The 14,299-nt window shown below is 48.3% G+C and overlaps 3 protein-coding genes across 3 annotated transcripts; 1 reads left to right on the top strand and 2 right to left on the bottom strand.

Annotated features, from left to right (window-relative positions):
* Positions 1–7,194: 7,194 nt before the first annotated feature.
* Positions 7,195–10,950, top strand: EV420DRAFT_1697000 (uncharacterized protein; the record flags this gene model as incomplete). Its single annotated transcript, XM_060479441.1, has 16 exons — positions 7,195–7,252; positions 7,300–7,449; positions 7,506–7,763; positions 7,811–8,202; positions 8,256–8,347; positions 8,400–8,505; positions 8,554–8,785; positions 8,834–8,983; positions 9,034–9,318; positions 9,370–9,488; positions 9,543–9,615; positions 9,666–9,884; positions 9,938–10,041; positions 10,095–10,281; positions 10,333–10,367; positions 10,424–10,950. The coding sequence occupies 16 exons, from the start codon at positions 7,195–7,197 to the stop codon at positions 10,466–10,468; spliced, it is 2,505 nt and encodes an 834-aa protein (XP_060328541.1). The 3' UTR covers positions 10,469–10,950.
* EV420DRAFT_1645376 (uncharacterized protein) lies at positions 10,835–11,661 on the bottom strand (the record flags this gene model as incomplete). The annotated part of the gene is made up of 2 exons (XM_060477773.1): positions 10,835–11,100; positions 11,151–11,661. The coding sequence occupies 2 exons, from the start codon at positions 11,659–11,661 to the stop codon at positions 10,835–10,837; spliced, it is 777 nt and encodes a 258-aa protein (XP_060328540.1).
* Positions 11,662–12,201: 540 nt separating this feature from the next.
* Positions 12,202–14,145, bottom strand: EV420DRAFT_1621581 (enolase C-terminal domain-like protein; the record flags this gene model as incomplete). The annotated part of the gene is made up of 12 exons (XM_060475715.1): positions 12,202–12,289; positions 12,338–12,373; positions 12,533–12,598; positions 12,647–12,868; positions 12,919–13,222; positions 13,271–13,305; positions 13,354–13,481; positions 13,528–13,648; positions 13,695–13,810; positions 13,865–13,967; positions 14,023–14,068; positions 14,115–14,145. 12 exons carry the CDS (start codon positions 14,143–14,145, stop codon positions 12,202–12,204), a joined length of 1,296 nt encoding a protein of 431 aa, XP_060328539.1.
* Positions 14,146–14,299: the final 154 nt, after the last annotated feature.

Here is a 14,299-nt window from a genome sequence, read left to right as displayed (position 1 = left end):
TCGCGCTTAACGAAGCATATGGGTATGCCAAGTCAAGTAGTCTTCGCAGGCCACTGACTTGGTGGGGAAGCGATGACCTGGTGGGTCCATCAGCAACGACACTACAAGGACCCACACAGTGGAAGACATTGCCTTCCCTCTTGGGAGACCTTCCAGGAAAACGTCCGAACACGTTTCGAGAGGTAGCAGAAATCCAAATCAAACAGATGCAATGGAAGAAACTGCAACAGACGCAGTTTAAAATAGCCGTTGAATTCTTTGAAAGGTTCGAACAGCTGGCCATGGAAGCGGAACACTTCGACAATGATGCAGAAATGGAAGAGGTCATCGCCCTCACAATCCGACCCAGGGTCAAGGAGATCATTATGGGCAGAGACAATATGTGGCCTACCACCTACTGGGAGTGGAGGTGCAGGGTCCTACAAATGGACGAGAACTACCGAGTTCATTTCGCTCAAGGCGGGAAGTATCCCAGCAGGACCGCTGGTTCCAAGCCCGGAACAGCGGGGGGCTCTTCGAGTGGCTTGAAGGGCAAAAGGGACGCCACTGGATTCACCTATGGCAGTGAAGGCGAACCTATGGACATTGATTGTCTCAAAAGAGAAAAGCGATGTTTCTGGTGCGGACACACCGGACACCAGGGGCAGGACAACAAGTGCCCGCCCGACAAGTCGAAGTGGCTAAAATTCCCAAGGAAAAAGCCATCAACTTTTGCAACCTGTCTCCATGCCATTCTAGCAGAAATAGAGGAAGAAGACCTCGCTAGCTCAACAGAGATCGAGGAAATAAAGGAGACGCCGGCGTAGGACTCTGTGATTCTACTTCGTCAGCTGGGGTTTATCATGGTGCGCCTTATGACACGAACGTTCATACTTATGTTGTATCTGTAGATACTTGTAACAATACATTGCATTCATCTCGCACTATGAAGGAATCGCAAACCAAGAACGGTGTATCAGGGGATTACCACCGCCCACCGGGCAATGAACCCCAAGGGTCGGGCACGAAAGAATCGGACCCGACAAGTAGCTCGAGGCCGTACCAGTGCGGGACGGATCTCGATCAGACAATCGAGGATCCAGAAGCAACTCTCAATCGTTTGATCGAGAACCCAGAATGAGTTCTCGATCAATGGATCAAGAGTCCAGGCATGACCAGGAATGAAGCTCAGGATCGACGGGGCTCCTCGTGCCTGTCCCCTCTGCCCAACGCTTGCATAAAAGCAGGAGGGGGACCCTCGAGTCTGCCTATCAACAGTGTACATGGGATTTCCACTGCTTTAACTTGCAATGAACCCCATCAGCCAAGTCCTAGTGCTGACGGTACCTGCTGTGTCCAAGCCACTGCAAATACCCCTTTGGGGCACATGTACGATGCAGAGGAGCCTACCAGTTCGACAGGTGACCAAGGGTGGAACCTTGGGGGTGTGACGTTGTTGTTCCCTGCAGGCAACATCCGCCATATGGGAAGTCAAAATGAGGACTACGTAGTCCAACTCCTGGGAAAGTCGCATACAGTGGCAATGGATCCAGACAATGGTGAACCAGCATCTTCTCCATGCATCAAGATTCCCCGACGACAGACCACTTCGATGATGGTGAGGTCGGGGAATCCAGGCAAGCCTAGGGACGAGGCCGAGAGCTGTCAGAGCCCAGCAGACCCGATGGCGGACTGTTGTAAAGCCTCTGAAGATAACCCGGCACCATACGTGGAACCAAGTAGAAAGGATAGCCCAGGAACGGCCACCTCTATCACAGAGGACACCGGCCAAAAAAGCTCAATCGCCCACAAGGAACAAGCAGGTCAAACAGGGGAGAGAGACTTCCCCTTTCAGGTACGTCTCCCCTTGGAGGATTGTGCTAACGGCAAGAGCAATCCTAGTTATTTAAAGAGTTTATGGAACTCTTCAAAATCCAGTGAAGTCCCAACTAACCCGAGTGGGTGTCCACACCGAGGTGAAAGGGAGCTGACCAGTCACACGGTCATAGGAGCAGGGCCTTTGCAGCCTATGGACTGCGACGACGAGAGGAAGACCCCGATGCCGCCAGCATCGGTGGAGTACTCTCAAAACTTCGAATGGCTGAAGCCCTTTGGAGCCACCTGGACTTGGCGAGCTATGTGATTTGCCAAGACCCCAGGAGAGAAGATATCACTTCTCAAACAGTGGGTCCACCCTCGGCGACTACCCGAGGTGGATGAGCCGCTGGCCACCGGCTTGGAGCACCAAATCGGAGAGTCCTATTTGGACGAATACCAAAAGCTGGAACACATGGACCAGCTCACCAAACCACCCCAGTACGTCCGCGGAGCAAAAGGGCAGAATATCATGATCACCCTACAATTGGAAACCTTTGATACTATGGCCCATCACTCTGCGAAGGCCCTGATCGACAGTGGCTGTACCGGAAGCGCTATCGACCAACAGTGGACCCGTGATCATGGTATTACCATGCATAAAGCGGCTCACCCCACTCCAGTCTATAACGCAGATGGTACCCACAACAAAGGCGGCGACATCACCGAATTCGCTGAAGTCCGACTCAAGATTGGAGACCACAGTGAACGTATCGAATTAGCAGTCGTTGACCTAGGAACCACACCTATCTTCCTAGGACACAACTGGTTACAAAGGCATAACCCACTCATCAACTAGAACACGGGCTCAGTAACTTTGGCGCGCTGTGATTGTCGCAAAGTACCATTCCGTCTCCCAGACGAAGATCCAGAACAGCAGTGGGGAACCGAAGTCGAGGACGGGGATACCATCCTCATCATAGACTTTGAGGAGGCCTTTCACGTATGAGCGGTGGGGCATAAAGCCAATGACTTAGCAGCCAAGGCCAATGAGGGAAAGAAAATAAAATCGTTTGAGGAAATCGTTCCCGAACATTATCGGGACTTCATCGATGTTTTCACCAAAGAAAACTTTGATGAACTCCCCCCTCGCAAGCCCTGGGACCATGCCATTGAGCTCATCCCCAATGCCAATGCCAGCCTAGACTGCAAGATATATCCGTTGAACCCAAAGGAACAGGAGGAATTGGATAAATTCCTCGATGAAAACCTGGCTACCAGCCGAATTCGATCCTCCAAATCCCCAATGGCGTCTCCCTTTTTCTTTGTCAAGAAAAAGAATGGAAAACTGCAGCCAGTACAAGACTACCGCAAACTTAATGAAATAACCATCAAAAACCACTATCCTCTACCGCTTATCTCCGACCTTATGGATAAGCTAAAGGATGCGAGGTATTTCACTAAGTTAGACATCCGTTGGGGGTACAACAACGTTCGAATCAAGAAAGGGGACGAATTCAAAGCCGCATTCCGCACTAACCGAGGGCTCTATGAGCCCCTGGTTATGTTCTTTGGGTTAACCAATTCACCGGCCACGTTCCAGTGGATGATGAATGATATCTTTAAAGATCTCATTGCTCAAGGAAAGGTCACCATTTATTTGGATGACATCCTCATCTTCACCAAGGACAAGGCTGAACACCAAAGAATTGTGCAGGAAGTCCTGAGGATTCTGCACAAGAACAAGTTGTTCTTGAAAGCAGAAAAGTGCGAATTTGAGGTACTTGAGACAGAGTACCTCAGGGTCATTATCAGTGAAGGATCCGTCAAGATGGATCCAGTAAAAATCGCTGGTATTATGGATTGGCCAGCACCCTCCAAGAAACAGGAACTACAGTCCTTCCTAGGATTCACCAATTTCTACCAGCGATTTATCTGGCACTATAGCGCAATCGTCAAACCAATGACGAAACTCACAGGGAAGAACCCTTGGACGTGGGGGAAGGAGCAACAAGAAGCATTTGAGGAACTCAAACGTCAATTCGCAACGGGAGTCATTTTGGTGATGCCAAACGACTACAACAAGTTTCGCATGGAGGCAGACTCCAGCGAAGGGGCAATTGGTGCCATCCTGTCACAGGAACAGGAAGGAAAATGGTGCCCGATCGCATTCCTATCAAAATCTCTTTCCGCAACGGAACGGAACTACAAGATTTACGACAAGGAATTGCTAGCAATAATGATTGCCCTAGAAGAGTGGCGACATTATCTTATGGGTGCCCGTCAAGATTTCGAAATCTGGACGGATCACTCAAACCTGCAATACTTCCACAAACCCCAGAAACTCAACCGCAGACAAGCGCGGTGGGTTACTGAACTAGCGGAATACCATTTCACACTCAACCACAAGCCAGGAGCGTCCAATAGGAAGGCTGACCTTCTAAGCTGGCGGGCCGACCACGACCAAGGCAAGAAGGACAATGATGATATTGTCCTCTTGAAGCCAGAATTCTTCCGTGCCTTGATAATGCCAACAGAGGAAATTCATGGCAAAATTCGGAGAGCAACAAGCGATCACCAACGGTGGGACCGAGGGATCGCTTCAAGCCTCAACCATGAGAAGGGGGTCATTGAGAAAGACCACCTTCTATTCTACGATGGACGAATCTACGTCCCCCGTGACCACACCCTATGAGGAGAACTCATCTCCCATCACCACGATCATGTCTCCGCAGGACACCTGGGCATCGAAAAAACCAGAGAACTAGTCTTAAGAGACTACTGGTGGCCCAAAATGCGGAGGGACGTGGAAACTTATGTCCAAGGATGCGAAGTGTGTCAAAGGACGAAGACTGATATGCAGCGGAAAGCAGCTCCGCTACATCCCAACGCTGTACCATCTTGACCTTAGGAACACATCTCAGTCGACATGATTACCGGATTTCCAGAATCCAAAGGCTACGACGCGGTACTAGTCGTTGTAGACCGATTCTCAAAATACATCGTGCTGATTCCATGCATGAAAGAACTCTTGTCAAGCGGATGGGCCAAAATCCTATGTGACGAGATCATTTGTCGATTTGGGGTGACCCCCTCTAAAGTCATCTCTGACCGGGGACCCCAATTCATATCAAAATTCATCACTGAGCTATACGCAATGATGAATATTCAAGGAAATCCGTCGACGGCCTATCACCCTCAGACGGATGGGCAAACGGAGCGGGTTAACCAAGAACTCGAAAAATACCTTCGAGTTTTCATTAACCACAAACAGGATGACTGGAGCGAATGGCTGCAGTGGGCAGCATTTGCTCACAACAACCGCCAACACTCTGCAACAGGCTTTTCTCCCATCAAAGTAGTCTACGGATGAGATGGGGAAATTTGCCCAACCACGGTGAGGCAGTCGGAAACACCATCAGTAACTGACTTCATCGAAAGCCTCCAAAGAGTACGCAAGCAAGCAGAAGACTCTTTGAATAAAACCGTCGAAGTTATGAGAAAGGCTTATGACAAACACACTTGCCCTGTGCAGGAGTACCAACCAGGAGATAAAGTCTGGTTGGACTCAACCAACCTTCACCTCCCCCGACTGGCAAAAAAGCTAGGTGACAAACACGTTGGCCCCTTTGAAATAGTTTCCAAAAAGGGGCCCTCTGCATACAAACTAAAGCTGCCGCCAGGATGGAAGATCCACAACAAGTTCAACGAACGATACCTAACTCTGTACGTCCCCCCAGAGTTTTCCAACCAGGAGAAACCTCCGCCACCCGAGCCGGAACTCGTGGAAGGCGAGGAAGAATATGAAGTAGAGGAACTACTTCAGGACCGCAACCGCGTTGTCGGTCGAGGACACAGCCGGAGGACCATAACAGAATATTTGGTCAAATGGAAGGGATATCCAGTGGAGGAGGCTACCTGGGTCAAGAGGAGCAATCTCGCCAATGCCGAAGAACTCGTCAAGGAATATGAGAACAAGGAAAACCGCGTACAGGATCACGATTTGCGACACTTGGAAAACGAAGGAGGATGCATAACCATATCATCTCCGGGCTCTTTAGCAACTGAGAGCTCAACTTTCTTTCCAGTCTCGAACAGGAATCACACCAATCCATTATCCTTCGACGAGCAGGGCTATTATTCATCGGACACGGATGAAGACGTCTTCGAAGACGAGCGTTCCATGTCTCCTCTAACAACTCAGACCGACCCCAGCTTCCTACCAGAAGAACGGGGCATGTCTGCTTGGGAACAAACCAAGGACTACGAATCAGATATGGAATCCACCATTGACTCCTTCAATTGAATCCCTCTGCAGGAAGATTCAGAAGGATGTCTAAAGGACTGTCAGGACGACAGTCTTAGTCGGGGGGTATTATTATGGTTTTACCCCTATTTTCCTTATCTTATCTTATCCTTATCTCTTGGAACCCCGGACCTACCTATCTTATCTCCTGGACCCATGATATTCCACTGGCACACTCCTTACCCGAATACCCGGCTGCCATCACCCCAGTTCACCACTGCCGCCCCCAGGTGACCAATGACCCACATGCACCATCATGCTTCTCTTGATGGCATCATGCTTCTTAGTAGTTGGATGAGAGTCGACCGCCAGTCAAGGGCGGTCTACGGGATGCAGCCTATTCAGATGGAGTCCCATGCAGATGCAGGTGATATGCGCTCTTTACTCTCATTCATCAGGAGTACACTTCTTTTAGTGTCCTCCCTCCTCATTCATTGAAAGACGCACTTCTCACTGCACACGCCCTCGTAGACACTATTCTTAGTACGAGTCTAACATGTATTTAAGCTAGCCTACACTGTGGCCTTAGACCCCAGCTTCGGCTAAGGTTATATACTCCTAACTCTTACAAGCTCCTTGCTTTCGCTATAAGTGACGCCTAACTTCTCGCAATCAACCAACGCCTCTCTAACACTGAATCACCGAACGCGAGTGACAGGATAGAGATCAGTCTTGGAGTAGATTCAAGTTAGTGCATAACAGCTTGTTTCCTCAGGTAAAGGCTATGTAGATAGTTGGTAGCCTTTGCAATTTCCTGTTTGAGTAGATCAGCCAATTGGTCTGATCCAGATCTAAGGGTGGAAGAATGGATATGTGTAGGGCATAGCTTGACTGGCTGGAGTGGCATGACAGCAACTTGGCTTCAAAGCTATCAAAAATTATGACTTGGTGAAGCCATTGAAGCCAAAGCCAAATGAAGTCGCACCGAGCTGCGCCAAGTCACGTCATCAAAACACTAAAGACAGGAACAATCGAGACTAAAATATTGCCTTATTTAGCGATATATTAGCTTATTATTTTTGTATTTAATCTGAAGGCTTTTGGCAAAGAGAGCAAGAATGGTGATTTAATTAGTTAATTATTTACTCTCGTCAATGTATCCCGCTTCTCACATACCGCAACCTCCTCACACAACAGGCTTTGCATACAAAGGTGCCTCTTATCATGGCATCCTATTCGACCGACTGACGCTTCCTAAGGACTACGACCTCGTATTGAACCATCCCAGGTTCCCTCTCCCGTTGAAGCCATCGAAAGGGATCAAGAAAGATGGCAGAATCAGCCTTATATGACATTGCCCGGACAGCAACCCCCATTGTCGACGACGGACTTCCGTGCACTTGATCAAGGTAGGTATTCTCTCTACTTCGTCTTGGATTTGGTCGAAACAAAGCATTTACAACAGGCAATTCATCGCCAAAATTTGTACGAGCGTCGACTTGGGCGTTCCCTTATACATCGCGTCTAGCGTCGGATTGTAGCATTCCATTGGCGGCCGTGTTCCAGCCATTTGCCGAGCTCGATGCCCAGGAGGAGCCTATACCGCTAGTGGAGACCAACCCCGCTCGCTGTGAAAGATGTAGAGCATACATTAATCCGTGGTGTTCGTGGATGTCAGGTGGAGGAAGGTGGAAGTGCAATCTTTGCGGTCATGAAACAGAAGGTACATTGCCCTAATTTCGCATTTGAACTGTGCTGGACTTCCACCAGTATCCGCCGAGTATTTCTGCAATCTCGACGCAAACGGGAATAGAATGGATCGACTACAACGCCCAGAGTTACTGAAGGGTACGGTGGATTTTGCCGTCCCAGATGAATACTGGGCTTCACATCCTCCCGTGGGACTGACACGCCCATACTTTTCAACGGAACCTCCGCCGATTGGGATACGACAGCCTCAGCCTTTAAACTATGTATTCGCTTTCGACGTTTCGAATGAAGCCGTCCAGTCCGGTTTCCTGCAAACGGCTTGTAACGCTCTAGTAACAATTCTTTACGGAGGTGTTGACGAGGAGGGAATGCCGCTGGATTCATGCTTTCCTCCAGAAAGCCAAATTGCCATTTTCACCTTTGACCGAGGGATACACTTTTACGACCTAACGGTACGTCCATCGATCTTGCAGTGGCCTGCATGTTTTCATTTGCTTCTGAGTAGTCTGATCAAGTACCCATGTTTATTGTGCCTGACATTGATGAAGTCTTTATTCCTTTTCATCATGGTCTCTTCGTATCACCAGCTGAACGAAAGTGCGCATACTATGTATATATCATCTGCACGTATCCTCATCCCCTTCCTTAGAGATATTATTACAAACTTTCTGGAAGCCCTTCCGGGGCGATTCGTTGACAGCTATGTCCAGCAAGCCGCTTTGGGGTCCGCCATTCGTGTCTGTCAGGCTGCTCTAGTATGTGGCTTCCTATCAACAATGTCCACTGTTTTAACTCATCACAAGGTAGGACGAGGAGGCCAAGTCGTGATTTTTCAAAGTGTGTTACCTTCTATAGGTGCCGGCGCCTTACAGGGTCAACCAAACGAGTCCGATATGTACGACACAGCACAGGAAAAGAAACTTTACAAACCTCGCGATCCCACATGGACACAGATGGGAGAGGAGTGCGCTGAGGATGGTATTGGGGTGAACATGTTTCTAGGAATGAGCAAATTTATAGACATTGGATCAATTGGTATGTCTCCTGTGCAGCTCCTACATTTTTATTGACTGTTGAGGGCAGGCGTGGTATCATCTCTATCGGGCGGCGACATATATTTTTACCCTCGCTTCGATCCAGGACGCGACGGGATTACATTACGTTCACAGCTACAACGACTCATGCGACGGATGATTGGCTATAACTGCATGGTCCGGGTGCGGTGTTCAAAAGGTAACTCGATACATACTTTTTTCTCGACAATTTTGTCAATTGTCTACTAGGTGTCCGGGTATCTGAATACTACGGCAACTTCCACCGTCAATCCCCCACAGATCTTGAGTTTGGTGTGCTCGATGCCGACAAAGCATTCTCGGTTGTTTTAGAACACACGGGATCCCTCAGTACTCGGGAATACGTGTATCTTCAGTGCGCCGTATTGTACACGACGGTGGACGGTGACCGCCGTGTTCGGGTGCTCAATCTAGCACTACAGGTGGTAGAATTGGCGGGGAATGTTTTCATGTACGCGGACAATGACACTCTGGTATGCCATCAAATGCGACATGGTAAGTCCAAGAATAACTCCCGCACTTCCTTCGCTGATGATTACCTTGTAGCTATAATGCACACTAAGGCGTCGAACATGGCGCATGTACGAGAAGACCTCACAGAGAACTGCTCGTCATTGTTGGTTGGATATAGGAATAAATGCGCATCTGCAACAGCGACATCGCAGGTAAGGGTATCAGGTACATTGAAGTATCAGAAGAGAAAGCTGAATACTCTCCAGTTAGTACTACCTGAAGCATTCAGATCATTGCCTATGTACACTTTAGGGATACTCAAGGCCAAGCCTATCAAAGGTATATATTTTTGAACTATCTTATCGTACAGTCTAACTAACTGTACAAAGCTGGAACTGTATCTTCGGATGTGCGGAATTATTACGCACATCGATTGATGTCTGCGAGTGTTCAACACCTCATCCAGCATGTCTACCCGCCGCTGATTGCGCTGCATGACCTCGATAATGAAGTAGCTTTGCCTGACCCTGTAACGGGGGAGATAACAATACCAACTATCACTAGAGACACCCACATGTGCATGGAGCCAAATGGGTTGTATCTGATAGGTAGGCCTTGGTCTTGGTCGGTACAAATCATTTCATTTAGCTCAACTCTGCAGACAATATGGAGGTCATGATATTTTGGATAGGCACCAGCATTTCTCCGCAGATACTTTTAGATCTTTTCGCAGTTGATGATCTGTTGAACCTGGATATTCACATAGTATGTTACCCCTCGCCTCTGACACGATGCACTAGTGACCTGTCCGTTGGAAGCCGAGGCTGCCTGTATTACAGACGCGATTGTCATCGCAAGTGCGCAACATCATCACGCATAACCGTTTGAAGCGGGGATACATGCCGAAGATGTTAATTGCGAGACAGAACATGGATGCGGCAGAAATCGAGTTCAGCGATATGCTAATAGAGGACCAAAACAACGGGACGATGTCCTACGTCGATTGTGAGATATCATCCGTGATCAGAAATCCGATGCTAACTCTCGTCTGCGCAGTCCTTACCGTGGTGCATAAACAGATAAGTCATGTAGTGAGTCGCAAATGTTGAGCTAAGGATGTCGTGATCTAATTTTCTGATCCATTCAGCTGACTGGAAGCTTCGAACCCACGGCTATGCGATCCCCCTGGTAGCGCTTGCTACTGTCATATTGCCTGCAACGTTGGATAGCAAACTCTACTCTGAAAGGCACTGGGTGCTTCATGTTCAAAGTCGTGAATACGTCGTTACATCGTTATCATCTATTTATCTATGGAGGCGAAGTTGCGCTATATATACGAAGATAAAATACTGGATCTCTATGTTATGTCAAGTACGTGAATACTCTTCATGGCATGGCAATGGTGTTGTACAAGGCTTGAGAATTGATGCAAAGCGAAGGATGGGCGTGTTGAAAACTGTACGCGACAGTCAAACCCAGGACGAAGATATCCGGTTACTGCATCAAATAGATTGAGCACGTCTAGTTTATACTAGATTTTGCCCCACGAACCTGGTCCTCATCTCCGCGGGCAAATGACCGAATGTAGAAGCGTCTGTTCTCCAGTCGTAGACGTTCCGGTGTATATGATAGTGATGGACTCCGAATCGGAGACGTAAGTGGATGGAGACAATTGAGAAATATTGACCAAGACGCCGAGCTCTAGAGACATGGACAGAGCCTGAAGAATGACAGTAGGGTCTTTCCGGATGAAACGCCCATAAGAAGTGCTATGTATAACAGATTGGTGCACATTAACTTGGGCAATGGGTACAGGGGGTTTCACTGCTTGGTTTATGAGATCATGTCCATGGATATAGTGGAGCTAGACGCACTTGAATTCCTGCTGCTCCTTGGATAATGTATCCTCCAACAGAAAGGGCTTCCAGAAGCACGAGGATCCGAAAAAGATACCACAACCGACCACTTCGATCCATATCCACCAGGAGTAGAGACATTGAAGACTTCCTGGAACTCAAAAGAGAGATCCGTTGACACGAATTCCGTTTTCGTTTTCTCATGTTTTCGTACTCCATGACAGAAGGGGAAATCTTCAGGTAGGCTGGTCATAGTAGAGAGACCGCCGCGTAGGCGATTACGCAGTTGGCATTTTATTTGGCCTTGCTCCGCCAAAGTTGGAAAGCTGGGTCTATAATCTAGTCGATCAAGATGTGACTCCTGTGGTTGATGCACCGCTATGGGTTTGCAAGTAGAGTGCTTGCGGCCGTGGTCAAGCTTCGATTTGGATGTGCTCAGGCAAGGAGAGGGGTAATAAGCTTCGTCGTAACACCTGGGAAGAGGCCGAGGCTGATGTGAATAGAAGCAGGCTGCTGATGATTTTGACATGATGAAGTTTCGGCAGAAAATCTGGATATGATGTTCGAATCCTGGCAACAGGACAGAGAGTCAAAGATAACTGGGAGACAGCGAAGACAGCGCAAAGGATGGGTGATGTGCGGATCGCCAGATGGACCCCGACCCCGATTTATACATTTTTGACGATAGGTTTACATTCTCAGTGAAGACAAGAGAGAGGAAATCGCTAGCAACGCGGGCGCTAGCATGGTCATGATGGAATCCAAGTGCTCCGATGCCGATCCTTGTATTAGACAAAAGAATGAATGAAGTAGGAGATGCAAGCGATTTTCTTCCCACGAACCTGTGGCACAACAAATCAAGCTAGCAACCCCAATAAGGGTTGATACCATCGGGCGGAGAGGGGCGGAGAGCTGGAAAGAATGGAAACTCACGTATAAGCGCATCAAACGTTTCTGGCATAGCACCATGATGTCATGGAATCCTGAGAAAACATAGAGAAACCAATTGTCCAGTATTTGTTCGAGAGTTGATGGTAGATACTTGGATTTACTGCGATCAGTCCTCTGCCTACAATACCTTCCCTTCTCTTACCCCGACCCAATAAGAACCATTAGGCCACTCATATTCAGCAATACTTGATTTGTGCATCTCAATACTGACGAAGTATAAGAGGCCGCTTTGCATCCTGGAGAACAAGGCGTACCTGTAACCTTCATCAGGGTTTGACGGTACGTTATACCTCCCACGGGAATTGATTGAACAAGGCGTCACAAAATGTTCATGGAGATGATCAACGAACTCCAAGACATTGCGTTCCATGGTGCCCGGAGATGGCAATGTAATCAATTAGACTGTTTACAGGTCAGTGCAGTGAAATTCCAGTGCTCTCAGAGCGAACCTCAAATGGATGACATATTCGCACAATCCAACACCCCCTGCGTGTGGGCAAACGGGTACACCAAACCTAATAACGATAATGAGATAAGCTGATTATCATCAAGTCAAGTCTTACTTCGCTGCCATGAGAAGGACACTGATAACTTCACTGACGCCTGCAAGCCTACAAGAATCGATTTGACAGACATCTATAGCTTCGGCTTGAAGAAGCTGCTTGAATACCATGCGATTGTGGGCATGTTCACCGGTAGCAACGCCGATACCGTAAGGTTTCAAGGCCCTCCGGATAGCCGCATGGCCTAGAATGTCGTCTGGCGCCGTAGGCTCTTCAATGAACCTCGATATGCTTATAAGGATCAGAGTCCAGCGAAATCAACGACTACTTACCAAGGCTTGATCTCAGTTAATCCTTTGACGTAGTCAATTGCCTGTGGGACGTCCCATACTTGATTCGCGTCGATCATCAACACTGCGCCGGTGGGTCCAGCATTTTTGCCTTTCAGGTCGTCACTGTTGGGGTCTTTTGGTGGTGCACCCACTGGAAGATATTGTGGGTCATCGATGATGGATCGTATTATCTTTCCTCGACGCAGATCATTGACTTGGCTGGCTCCGACTTTCATCTTGAAGTGATTGAACCCTGCCTGAACGGCCTCTTTGGTTAATCGAGCCACTTTTTCGTCGCTATATCCTATGAAACTGTAAGCATTTTGTATCACTCGACAAAAGCCTGTCTCACCCAGCCACCCAGCGGATGTAACGTATGCAGGGTACCTATAAGGAGTTATTTGAGACGTCATATTCATGGGAATAAGCACCAACCCAAGCTCTTGGACTTTGGCCTCTCGATCCTGCTTTGTGGAAGCCTTCTCCTTGACCATAGCAAGTGCCTCTTCTTTCGTGATTGCATCAGATATGTAACGCCATGCCGCTGATTTCACCAGTTCTTCCTAGAATGAAATGAGAAACAAATAGTGCATGAGAATGGACACGCACTGGAGTGAAATCTACAACAAGCTTCCACAGAGGCTTCTTTCGGGATCGGGCATACATATCCCAGACAGCATTATTCACAGCACCGGATGCGATGTGAATAACGCCTTTCTCCGGGCCAATCCTAGGATGGATGAATTCTCCGTCGGAAATACCTCATGACTACGTACCATCTCAACTGAGGATCTGACATCATGAAATTCCAAGTTTCCCCCATATCAGCGAACAGGCTCTCCGTCTCCTTTCCGACCAATCTACTCGCTACTTCTTTGATGGCTGCGCATACCTGGAGCAGTAGTAAGTCGAATAACGACAGCGGAACGGCGCGCATAGTCCGCACAATATCGTTTCCACGACCAATGGTGAATGTCATGCCATGACCAACCAGATCTGAGTCTGTGAGAAGGGTAACATACGCAGACGAGTAGTCGCAGTCAGTGTTCCTATATTTCTGCAATTAACGACACAAAAAAGGTCTATCAATAAGGCCGGACTTACATGGCATCGGTACCATCTCCGGACAACGACGTAGGAAATCGCACATCTAAACAACATTAATAATAATGCAATAGATAAGCATCCAGATTTACCGTGGGTTTCAAAGCCAATGATTTTAGCCATGGCGGTCAGAGGGAAAGAATGCCTTCATGGTTGGGGTCAAAACGTATTTAAGGGTGATTCCCGTGGTACTTTACCCGGCCGGTCCGGGAGGCACGCGGGCCGGACATTCCGTGCCACCCGCGCCGGAAATACTCAGATCTTGCAAATCTGTGGA

The sequence above is a fragment of the Desarmillaria tabescens genome, assembly GCF_030435595.1.
Source record: "Desarmillaria tabescens strain CCBAS 213 chromosome Unknown EV420scaffold_28, whole genome shotgun sequence".
NCBI lineage: Eukaryota > Fungi > Basidiomycota > Agaricomycetes > Agaricales > Physalacriaceae > Desarmillaria > Desarmillaria tabescens.
The sequence above is the reverse complement of the archived record's forward strand: the minus strand, read 5'-3'. Positions and strand labels throughout refer to the sequence as shown.